This window comes from Glandiceps talaboti, chromosome 15 (genome assembly GCF_964340395.1).
Source record: "Glandiceps talaboti chromosome 15, keGlaTala1.1, whole genome shotgun sequence".
NCBI lineage: Eukaryota > Metazoa > Hemichordata > Enteropneusta > Spengelidae > Glandiceps > Glandiceps talaboti.
Genome location: NC_135563.1, coordinates 19196153 through 19209357, shown reverse-complemented (window position 1 = coordinate 19209357; position 13205 = coordinate 19196153). Strand labels below are relative to the sequence as shown.

The 13205-nt window shown below is 34.9% G+C and overlaps 1 protein-coding gene across 1 annotated transcript; it reads left to right on the top strand.

Moving 5' to 3' along the window:
* Positions 1–11804, top strand: LOC144446376 (N-acetyl-D-glucosamine kinase-like). Its single transcript, XM_078136123.1, has 10 exons — positions 1–55; positions 1385–1469; positions 2302–2400; positions 2872–3013; positions 3709–3819; positions 4142–4254; positions 5005–5092; positions 6805–6905; positions 7237–7315; positions 8147–11804. The coding sequence occupies exons 1-10, from the start codon at positions 12–14 to the stop codon at positions 8326–8328; spliced, it is 1044 nt and encodes a 347-aa protein (XP_077992249.1). The 5' UTR covers positions 1–11; the 3' UTR covers positions 8329–11804.
* Positions 11805–13205: the final 1401 nt, after the last annotated feature.

The window sequence follows — 13205 nt, the reverse complement described above, 5'->3', positions numbered from 1 at the left end:
AATCTGGCAACATGGCGGATTCCGAGAAGGTGGAATATTTCGGTGGAATAGAGGGGTAAGTTGTTATTAAACGACATGATAAATATGCAGTAATTTCGCTTAATAGACACCTAGGTTCTTTTGTTACGCCCAGCGAGTTTGCATGTAAACTCGAGGCAAAAACAAAATATTTACATAGCCCAACGTTTACATGATGTACGTTGATCAATGGCCATCAATTACATTTCCAATGCACTGTATTACAAATGATGTGCTGTAAATGTTCTCTCAATACAATGCACACTTTTGTACCGCGACCCGGACCCCATATTTGTCTGGCTACAGACAGCGAATCAGCCTTGCCATGTCTCATACTGCAACGATTTTCGATAGAGTATTGCTAGTCAAGGTGTTGTGTACGTCACGACTCATATGATGATATGGAAGGTTATATTGTAAGACGGCGTCGTTAGATCGCTAGCTGAATACTAATGAATTAACCACTTCACACTCGCATAGTACTGATGACCACACTACATAAGACTCACCCTGGTGACAAAGTAATGCTATATATGTTTATTAGACTGTCTTAAACGTATCAGGTGGTGTTTCCCGCTATACCTTGACTGCAGAAAGGGGGCGTGGCTCTGTAATCAATGTACAGCAGAATGGGGAAGTTACAAGTGAATATCATTTACACAAGCATATATATATATATATATATATATATATATATATATATATATATATATATATATATATATATATATATATATATATATATATATATATATATATATATATATATATATATATATATATATATATATATATATATATATACCGGTATATACTTTCCTTGCATAGGCTATTGTAGACCTCCTTGGATGTCTGTGGTAGTATAGATTAACCACATTCAATTGATTGGAAAATAGTGTGTGAAAGCTGTGAGGTTTTGCAGTTGTAAACAATAAATTTATATTCAAATTCAGTGTGAAACAACAAAGTTTGTATTGACAACATTCAAGTTAACTGATTGTGCCTGTTGTAAACATTCTCTCATGGTGTGTGTTGTTGACGTTGGTGACTCGTGTAAAAAATGCCTTTCCATGAGATTTGTATTAGCTCAATTACATTATACCATAGTCTAGTTTCTATAAGGTATTGTTGTGATTTACACGTCCAGTAGATAGATACTACGTTGGCATCCAGACTAATCATACCATAGACAGTGGTCTATGATTATACTGTGCACAGCATATAATTAGGACTAAATTCAACTATGGGTTGTTTTTAGTATAAGAAAATCCTTCAAAGTTAAACATATAGGAAGGGGTAGCTGTTTTGATTTTTTATTATTGGAGTAAATTTTAACTTTTATTTCCTATTGTTTATTGTGTTTCAGTGGAGCCACCCATTCCAAAATGGTGATTATGTCATCAGAGGGAAAAGTAAAAGCCTGGAGTAGAGGACCTAGTACAAATCATTGGGTATGTCAAATAGTTCTGATTGTAGATGAAATATACACCATTGGCAGAGTAACTCACAGTCTCTGGTTTTTACTGGATTATCAGTATTTTTTTAACAGAATAACTTAAATTGGACCAATTTGATATATGTACATATTTGATATATCTTTATTATACTTATGTATCCAAATAGCATTGCCAATTTTCTATAGGGTTGTAATAAAGTTATATATAATCTAATCTAATCTAATCTGATCTAATCTAATCTATATACAAGCTGTGTATAATCTGCTTTTATGATGTACTCACAATAATTACATAATACATATTACCAACTTATCATTGTGATGGCCTAGCAAAGCCAGGTTTTGTTTTGCCAGGCTGTTACAGTGAGTGGTACATCATAAAAATAGATTTTGAATAGCTTTTATATGGAGCGATCAAATTGATCCAAATTTTATTCAAAATGATGACAATTCAGCAAACCACCTAAGTGAGTGAGAGTGAGTCTGAAATTTTAGGGCAGGCTGATAAGCCCGGACCAATGATGTCATTACAGTCTACAAATCATCAGGCATGTCAAGAAGTTTTGATTTAAGAATATACTTTTGATCTCCTCAAATCATTGAATAACAACAGTGACTCATAGCAAGCTGTGATAACATTGAGATGATAAAACATCATTTGAGTGAAATACAAATAAAGTATGGCTGTATTGATAATAATCTGTAATATCTGTTTCTCAAGATCAGTTTTCCTTCATTTCTATTCTTGAATAAAATAGTTAAATTCTTGCAGTGGATTTAGTTACCATCTTGACAACCATTCATGTGTTTACTTCTCATTCCTACAGCTGATTGGCATTGATGAATGTCTGAATAGAATTCACAACATGGTGGTTGATGCAAAGTTAACAGCTGATATTGATCTGGCTATCCCACTCAAATCTCTAGTAAGTTCAATAATGTTGTCTTGTTTGTGTGAGAGTAGACTGTAAGATACACCCTGTCTTTTAGTTATAATCAGGGTTCTGTTGTGAAGTGGTATCTGATAGGATAGAATGATGACATGTTATATCTCATCCTACTGACTAGCATGAGAGTTGTGCACTTTGAAATCAGTAACCATCCCAAGTATTCATATAGGTTCATTACAGCATAGACTGCAACATCTGTGATTACAGTAAAAAAGAGTTTGTCTTGAAGATAGGCAAAAGGAGTATAGAAGTAATTGGCATTAGGGATGGGCATGGGGGTGCATGTAAAAAATCATTTCTATATGCCCCATTGTAACTGCTTGAAGCTAATGACCAGAGGGGTTTCTGCTTGTACATGATGTACATGGCTAAATACCTACATGTAGTGGTAAGTACCTCAGTTTTATTGCTGCACAAATAACTGTCATTGTGATTTCAAACTTACAGGGAATGTCTTTGAGTGGAGGAGAGCAAAAAGAAGGCCAGAGGAAGGTCATTGAAGGTTTGAAAACTACATATCCAACAATCAGTGAGAGCTATAGCATGTGTACAGACACATTTGGTGCCATCGCTACAGCTTCTCAATCTGGTATGTCTTAATATCATATCAACTTATTTGTTGTTGTTGTTGTTGTTGTTGTTTTTAGTATAGCTTGACACATTCTAAGAATTGTCTGCTCTTTCCAACGCTGATAGTCTGAGTCCTAATGTTAATTTCCAACTACATTTTGTACATGACAAGCCATATACTGCATGCTTTCACTATGTCCCTAGGAAATAACAAAAGTTGAGATTCCAGCCTGTCAGTTGTAATTTTCAACAATTATTTGGCTTTTGTGATGAATCTACTATCATAAGTTTTCCCCTAGTTTCCCCCCTCATCATATGAAGGACACATATCGGATAGTTTTCCTGTAGAATACATATATACTCACTAGTATACCCTATCCAGTGATTGGCTGATTTAGACAAGGAATTACTGTGTCCTAGCTGGCTCCTCCCTAAGGTGAAGAGAGGAAAGTCATTGGCTAAGTATCTTTAGTCCTGTTATAAAAGTGATTGAAATTGTAATTTTCATTACATTTCATTCCATCAAAAGTGTGCCAAAAACTTGTAAAAGAGTTTCATAGAAAAAATGCACTGCTCTGCTATGTCCAGGGAATAGATGATATATTGATTAGTTCTTATAGACTGATACTCAACAGTAATTGGCTCAATTAATTTTGTTGCAAGGATTTCAAAATGTCTGTAAAATTCAAGATTTGATTTCTCTTTTCATTCCAGGTGGCTTTGTCCTCATCTCAGGAACAGGTTCTAACTGTCAACTTATCAACCCCGATGGTAGTGTACAGGGTTGTGGTGGATGGGGTCACATGTTAGGAGATGAAGGGTCAGGTAAATAACTTATTTATTACCCTGTACCAAATAAATTGCATAGCTGTGGTGGATGGGGTTACATACTAGAGATAAAAGGTAAAGCAACTAAATGATATTTTTATTAGCCAGTACCAAAGCTATATATAATGTCACTTAGAAGAATTGACTTGGGGAAAACAAAACTTTTACTTAGGGTTTTCATTAGCTGAGGTACAGGTATCCTCTGTATCAAGAACAAAGTGAAGCAATGCAAAAGTCAGGATAAAAAGAGTAGGTCTCAATAGTTAGGCTCATAGTAATAACAGCAATATCAATTTCTATGTTTGTTTGACTACTACAGCATACTGGATAGCTCATAAGGGTGTCAAGATTGTATTTGATGAAGCTGATAATTTCCAAGAATCACCATGTGATACCAGCTATGTGAAAAAAGCCATGGATGATTTCTTTCAAGTAAGTTCTACTTTACTGCAGTGACTAATGTAGACTGTAAGATATGTCGTGACGTTTCGACCTCACCAGCCTCCTCTCTGTTAGGGGTTGGCCTATGTTTGAGGGTACCCTGTCACGGCGTACCTTACAGACTATGACTAATGTAGCTCCATGCTGTGTACCTTTCTTTACTCTTGTATGTTGTACTGTAGATGAAGCACTGACACCTATCAACAGTGGTTGCTCCTAGTTGAGATTGTTATTTTGATATCAGTGACTGTGTGAAGTTCTATTATTAAAGGAGAATGCTACGCCAGGAAATAAAGTCATTGTCATAAACTATAAACTGTGTTCTGAAGAGTCTTTTCATGATTTTACATCACCTACAGCAATAAGGGATTTTATGTCTCATTGCAGATCTCACGTGATATGCAAATATGCCTAGTAACAACAGTTTTCAAACAAGTGATCGTGGTCAAACTTTTGCCATGGCCATGTGCGATGATGTTGAGAACAATAGTGTTTGCTAAGCATTTGATACTTTCAGCTTGACCACCATTAAGTGGTTGGTATGGATGCAATGGCTCATGCAGGATCTTGTGAGATCTGCCTTGAAATGAAAAATGACTTATTACTTGCAATTTCAGAGAAACATTACATTGATCTTATGCCTTCATAGGACTATGTTAAAGTGATGTTTATTTCAAACAACAGAATAATGTACATATCTCTATACTACTATTAACATCCTAAAATTAATTCTATTAACAGATTACTGAAAGGCATGGTATACTTGATCACATGTATTCTAAATTTAACAAGTCTAAATTTGCTGATTTCTGTGTACGGTTAGCGGAAGGTACGTAAGGTGTTTTTTATGTAACATTAGAAGCAATCTTACCATAACACAGTCCCTAGATATCTACTACTGTAAGCTAATTGCTCTCAAATCTGCTACAAATTATTAAACGTAAACCAAAGCAACATATTTCTGTAGTTACCAAAACTGATCATTTTCGTAATGCTAGCACTGTTACCAAGGTGATTTCATCAAACAAAAAGTTTGTGTGATTTTAACACTTTCACTGATGTCTAACGTTTGTCAGCATCTACAGGGCCATACTACTAAGGTAGCATGTTACATGTCTCAAGCAAGACACATGAAACATAGCTGGAGATATAGTTTGGATCTTGGATGCCAACAACACCACTCATGATACTGACAATATGTCAGTGAAATGTTGAAATTCTCTTTCCATAATTTTTAGCACAACTGAACTGATAAGGTTCAGTAGTGCTATAGGCATGGCAAAGTGTCTGTCTGTCTGTCTGTCTGTGTGTGTGTGTGTATGTGTGTAAACAACTTAAAGTCAAAAACTGCTGGACCGATTGCTTTGATATTTGGTGGTCATGTTACTTCTGGTGTCTAGTTAGGAAATTGTTCAAATGAAAGTGATTGCATCAGGGATGTTGGCTTTGGGTCAAAAAATGTGATTTTTGGTCAAAAAACTTAAACTCAGAAACTACTGGGCAGATTGGTGCGAAATTTGGTGGGAACATTCTTAAGGGGGTGTAAAGTAAGATTTGTTCATGACGGGATGATTCCATCAGTGATATGCAAATTAGGGCTGAAAATGTGTCTTTTTGGTTAAAAATCTATAATTCCAAAACCACTGAGCAGATTGGGCTGAAATTTAATGGAAATGCATTTAGGGATGTATGGACGAAGATATGTTAAGCATACCATGATTCCATGAGTGATATGCAAATTAGGTGTAAGAATGTTCATTTTTGGTCAAAAACTTATATCTCAAAAAATACTAAGTGAATGAGTTTGAAACTTGGTGAGATGTTTCTAGAAGTGTTATTCTTTGTCATTGCTTTTCCTCAAAAATCTTCAACTCTGAAATTACCCAGTAGATTGAGCTTAACTTTGTTGAGAATGTGTAGATTTGTCCTCATTAATAGCTGACACAGTGAGAACAGTACATTGTTAATTAACTATAATGTTTACTTTACTATTTCCTCTGGTGGTAAAGCCTGTAGCATGGCCAGTTTGGTTTATGACTGGATTATGTAATATATTGTAAGACAGCTGTTTCATCACCTACCCATATAAACTGAATGTAGCTGGCTTTTACAATATTACAATAAGACAACCAAGAAAGATAAACCTGTTACATTGGTATGACATGGTTCCAAATTGATTTAAAAAAATAAAGAAGTACAAAACCTTGTAGACACATCCCTTTAAAGTTTGATTAGGATGTTGCTATACTTGTCTTGTACACTTCCAACATAGGATGGCTGGATTATGATGATGGAAATTAGGTATGAAAATTTTGTTTTGGTTACAACTTTAAATCTTCAAAAAATTATATATCTATCATTGCCCTGAACATGAAGTTGTGCGGCAACGCAATATTTGCGCTATTTTTTACTCTTTTCAGTTGAAATTTGATTTATAAAACTATGACCCCAAAGTCTCTGAACACATACACATGCAACTTTACAGAACATTTTGTAAAAGGTGTTACAGTACTGATATTGTCTTGTATTTGTATTGACAAGGTGCCAGGGAACAGAAGGATGAGTTATGTATTTGGTTGTTCAGAGAAGCTGGTAAATCTCTGGCAAGGCATATCGTGGCACTGGGACCAAAGATAGACAAGGTAGGAACTTGTGCTATAGGAAGTAAGGGGAGTTGCCTCTCTGAGGAAGGGAGGGAGGGATACAAGACAGACAGACAGGCAGACAGACAGGCAGAAACACACAGAGACAAGGAAAGAGAAAAAACCCTGAAAAACAGACAGAAAAGAAATGTTAGAAATAGCCAGAAACATTGAGAGACAGAAAAAAAGGAGGGAGAGAGAAATAATTCAAGGGTAGAGAGATAGGCCGACAAAAATATATTCAAAGAGAGGCAAATGGAAAGATGTAGACAGATACGCAGACAGACAATTGTGTCATTTTGTCAAAATTCATTTTCTCTCTTTTTCACAGAGTTTACTGACGGCTGAAGGAGGACTGCAGGTAGTCTGTGTTGGATCTGTTTGGAAAAGTTGGGATCTTCTTAAAGAAGGTAAGTAACACAATACTGAACAAGAAAATAGACCCATCTCTTGTCAGTCAATCTCTGTCCCATGAAATGTTACTGTAGGAACTGTATTGTTATATTCCAAGACTTTGTCCATACTGTTAGCTAAACACATCATAAACGTAGGTCGTTGAATAAATGTAGGTGACCTTGACACATCTAATGGTAGGTACTTTTATGATAGAAAATAAATGTATGTTTATCTTAGTCCAGTTTTTCAAATTGTTGATTTTTTATGAACAAACCAGTGCCCTGGTAGAAAGAGGATTACCTAATACACACAACATTATTTGATGAACTAAGAACTTTCAACTGCAAAGTATCAACCTTTACACTCTATGATAGCATTTTATTATAGAATAGAATAGAATAGAACAGAATAGAACAGAATAGAATAGAATAGAATAGAATAGAATAGAATAGAATAGAATAGAATAGAATAGAATAGAGTAGAATAGAACAATAGAATAGAAGGGAATAGAATAGAATAGAATCTCTATTGCCTCCATTAAGAAAACTACATTTCTTCATTGGATTTTCTGCAATAAGTATTTGGTGCTAAAACAAACTAGTAAACATATAAACTACAGTAATAATAATTAACAAAAAATAAAATAAGGTTTATACAAATTGAAAGTGTAAACTTTTGGTTAGATAAATGTAATGTATATATATTATTATATTTCTGTGTACCATTGATGTAGTTCATTGAACAGAGTAAGGGATTCTTGTAAAGCCTTTGTGCATTGTGAAGAATGTCTGAAAAACTGTTTATTCTTATTTAAAGACTTTATTCTCTCTTCTTTTACAATGTAGGATTCCTAGAAGGACTAAAACCCCGTAATGAGAAAGATGTTGAAATTGAAGAGATAAGTTTACTTGACTTGAAGGAGTCACCAGCTATTGGAGCGGCTGTCATCGGAGCACACGATGCTGGTTGTAAACTTAATATAAACTATGAAGCCAATGTGGATGTTTTTTTTCACCATAAATTTTAATTGGACGGAAATCCTACAACTTATACCAATGAATATATGATGACAAATATGTGACAGAATCAGATGTGTGTGATGTGTTACCATGACAACGAATGCATGCATCTCATATTCTGGTTTTTCACAGTAAAAAGGTGTTGTATGTATAACAGTGAAGTGATTTGTACATATTGTGAACAAAAATTTACACACACAAATATTTGAGATGAAAAGTTAGTGTGTGACCGAAAATATGGTGCTTTTGGTCATGTTACAAGTATGCAATGTCATGTGTATGCAATGTCAAGTTTAAAGTCAACTTCTAATGTCATGTAAATGTACCAGTACTCGGTCCCAATGTCATGTGCATTTTTTGTATATCTTACATGAAAGTTATGTGTACATGTATATATTACGAATCGTAAAACATGCAATTCATTCATGGAACAATCCTACCTTATTTCATTGAAATCTGACCCAGCTTATTCATCAGTTAGTTGTAAAAAGTACCCAACCTGGACAAATCTTTGTAAAAAGTTCCCAACTCGGGCAAATTGTTCATAAAAACTCTCGAACTTGGGCAAATTACTAGTAAAAGTTCCCAACAAATTGCTATTAAAAAAAGTCCCAACTCAGGCATATTACCGGTACTAGTAAAATGTACCCAGCTTGGACAAATTGCTATAAAAAGTCTCCAAATTTGGATTGCTAGCAAAAACTCAAGTTGGATAAATTGCTAGTAAAAGTGACTACTAACAGTAAAAGTCTCCAGCTCAGGCAAATTGTAATTAGAAAGCCCCCAACTTTGGCTAAAAAAGCCCCCACCCCACCCATATGTATGTGTAATTGTTGCTGTTGAGTATTAGTATATGAAGTATAATGGTCATATTGTCTTTCTGTAAAACACAATTTTACCACTTGTGAAATTTCACTTTATGTAGCGCTGAAGACTACAAACTGTCTTCTGTGTAATCTGGCTACAAATTTGAACTGTAGTACTTTAATCTGATAGCAATTGATGCATCCCACCAAAAGAAACACCAAAAAAAACCAACATTATTTACATGACAAAATATGGAACATATAAAGATCTCCAATCAACAGCTGATGTAATACTCATTCAATTGAATTAGACCTAAGGTTTGCGATATTTACTACCACTTTACGTCATGTGTTTATTTATTGTGTCAAGTCAGTGGTTCATAAAATTCACAATTTCTTTATATCACAAGGATTCAACAATTTCTTTTCATCTACAGACTTTCTTTTTTCATCCAGTATGTAGATTTCTTTCTGTAGTTTCTTTGATACTTTTTTACATAGTTTGTGAGACAGCTTGATTTATGAGGGCTTCCAAATTTGTTGTAATTTCTGTTAATTTAGAAATGTACTTATTGTTAAAGCTCGTTTGCAGAATTTATGGATGGTATCTAATCAGTTGTACCCAGAAACCATTGCTTTATTAGTAGATATCCTACTTTATCTAGTGATGTGCTAGAAAAGACTTGATTTTTGACATATGACCCCAAATTCAAGGTCAGATCCTATGATACCAAAAACTCAGTTATAGTAGATTCATTATAACATATCAGCCAATATATAGAGTAAACCTGGAATTTTCACTAAAGACTTACTTTTGCCTATTTCACAGGAATACAAAAACACAAAATTCAGTAGTGACTAAAATGCCTTCTTGTACATGAACACATGTACATGAATTTGTATCAGTCAGGTAATAGTAAAAAAAAGAAGTCTTTATATTAGTTTTGAAAACTAGCTAGAGACTATAAAATTGTAACATTTTCTAGTAGTGAAAGTATTTGGGTTTACAGTATAGTAAATTCCAGCTTTTCTTTTCCATGGTTTAGATGATCTCCGACATCATCCTTATCCTTGCATTTGTTGCCTGTATTTGGTTATGGTTAACTTCCAGACTAGTGGAAGCCACATACATAAGAGTTCTCACTCTGTCACTCAATGCAAATTTAGAAAAATATGACATTCCTCCAATCTAGGTTGACAGTTAGATGTACATAACTGACAAATACTTTCACATCCGAATTTACATATTAAAGCCAACTTTTTCACACCTTCAGTTTGTTCAACAACTCGGGCTATTTATGACTTCTGGTGTGGAAATTGAAAAAAGGGGAAAGTAATTTGTTCCAAGCATGCCTGTATCTGAATCCGTTGTGGAAAAACAGAGCTCTAGTTTGAACTCCAGGAATGTTTAGTTTACATGTGTAACTTGCAACAAATGGATTCCAGCATTGCTATGGAGGTTTCCTAGTATTGTACATGTATAGTACTGCCTAGTATTGCAAATATGTAAGTCCTCTCTTATTTTGAGAGGGAAAAATTACCAAAGACCGTAAAACACATTAAGTTCATCGTCAGTACTTAGATCTGGTGTCTTTAATAGGACAATGCAGTGTTATCGTGTAGAAACAAAGTCTGTCTTGTGATAGTCTCATGCTACTCTAGCCATTGTTAAACTCTTGTTATAGATTGCAAATATTTGTTGCATCGTTCACTGTGTTAATGGTGGGATGTTGATGTCTGTACAATGTTATCATTGTATTGAAGGAAGCTCATCTGTGTAGATTACTGTTTCAATTTTAAAATTGTATAAACAATACTCACTTGAAGTATTGCCAAAGTAAAATTCAGACTGTTGTTCACACCTGTGGACTATTAATGTTATAGTTGTAGTTGTGTTTGAGAGAGAGCTTCAACTCTTAATTACCACTGCAAGTGACTTGTAGTATATCCTTGTATTTGTATTTTACACACCTTTGGGTAGTAGCTTTAAGGTACTATTCCTACATGTACTAAAGCGCATTTCAGCAGATGTTTGACTGGTGGGATTTGCTAGCGCCCTCCTGTGGTAGACATATTTCTAATGGTGAAATGCTACCAGTAAACCATGCAGCTGCAAAAAATATCAAATTGCTTATTTTTCACAAGTAACATATTGGCAATCATATTTGCTTTCACGGTTTCAAGTGATTTTACTCATATGTGATAAAACATACTTGAAAAGATCACTGAAATTGTAACAAAATATAGAATAGTTAAACAGACTTTGCCAGTTGTAGAATTTATGTAGCTGACATTGTGTGAGGTGGTTTATGGATGCTGTTCTGTTTTACATAGGCATCAAAATGTCAAAATTCTGACCCTAGACAAGTGTCAGGACTCTATGAATGAAGTTATACATGGTCAGTTTTAACTTATACATACAAATGAAATCAATCTTGGAGGAGCTCTATGTAGATGTACTGTTTGTATTGTATACTTTGTCTGTCTCTCTGTCTATGCAGTATTTAGGATGAAAAGTATCATGTGTTCAAAGGTCTAGATTTAGAAACACAATGGGCCTTAAATATGCAGGAAAAAAATCAACTTTTCTTCACGTCAAATGTAGTGATGACTTGACAACTGATAATTGTTACTGTATTGCTATGAATCTCATCTACCTTGGAAAGATGTAATAAATTATTTCAGTGTTGTAAAGAAATTGATTCACGATTATTAGCCCCCCCCCCCCCCCCGTTTATTTGAATTTTGTGTGTGTGTGTGTGTGTGTGAGTGTGTGTGCGTGTGTGTGTGTGTGTGATATTCTAGTCACTGAAGCTGGCAACTCGGAGAAAACGGCGTAATTGGTACTTTAACTTTGTTAGCCCCACCGGTGGCAAGTATGATTGTTTTCTTTTCAAACGCTTACAGCCAATAATAGTGTTATAATATAAGAGATGAATTAATATTATAGTTAACTCTGTTGTAGGAGGGGCACGGGTTAGGATTTGAGAACAATCTCGTATTGAAGGGAATATTGAATATTCAACATAAATTTCCACAAGTGTGTGAATTAGAAACTGAAATCCACAAAACGTTAAAATTGCTGCACAGAGCAGGGAAATTTGTAAACAATTCACACATATCTGATCTGTTGTAAACACAACTTAAAACGTGTAAAGGAAGAGCTTACACAGTTTGTGCAGTGACAGAAAAATATCAATGTACTGTTCCAAGTAATTGCCATTTAGGCTTGATTTATAAATATTCATGCAGTTGTCAAATCAACTGTATTGTACTGTCAAATTGTCAAAGTGTTATATATCGAAGATTTAAGACTGATTATGTCAATGGACTACTGTTATATTCATAGAATAATCGAGTACGCTGTGATGATACAGAGAATATCAATATACCTTTAGGGAAAGGTACCCGGATGTTAATCAAAACGAGGCTAAAGGGTAGCAGACGACTTCACAACGGCGGCATGTGCTCTTGTTCTCGATAGTGTTGAGCTTACTCCTTCCGATATTCCAGGCTCTCATCTCGGCAAGAGCGCCCCAAAAACGTTGGGAGTGCTAGAGCTTTCATTTTGGCTGAAATGCAGAAGACTGCCAGTATCTGGTATGAAAACAATCTTGGTTGAACGGTAAGTTTGATTTTTCACTTTTTAAAATTATCGTCTGCTAAGTTACACGATGACAGTCTCACTATATGTCGTCTAGAGTTCAGCAAAATAATATCGACATATTCATGGGACATTGGAAAGGGTCATCTGTACAAGGGCTTGATAGAGCTATAGGTTCGCTATCATTCCAGCATAAAATTAAACTGACATTGCATTTATGTGGGTGGCCGGAAACATTACATTGTAATTTGTACAATGCTACATTGTAAGCTTATACGTAATGTGTATATAAACAAACAAAACTGCTCCGACAGGTCAAGCAGTGGCCGATACATTGTGATATATTGTGCTAGTGACTGAGTGACAATATTTCTTGCTGGTATCTGACTGCTGTAAGTGCTACATACAATATTGTTGTACACTATAAGGGTGGGGGGGGGGGGGGACTATTGCACTGTGCAGAAATGGATTTCTT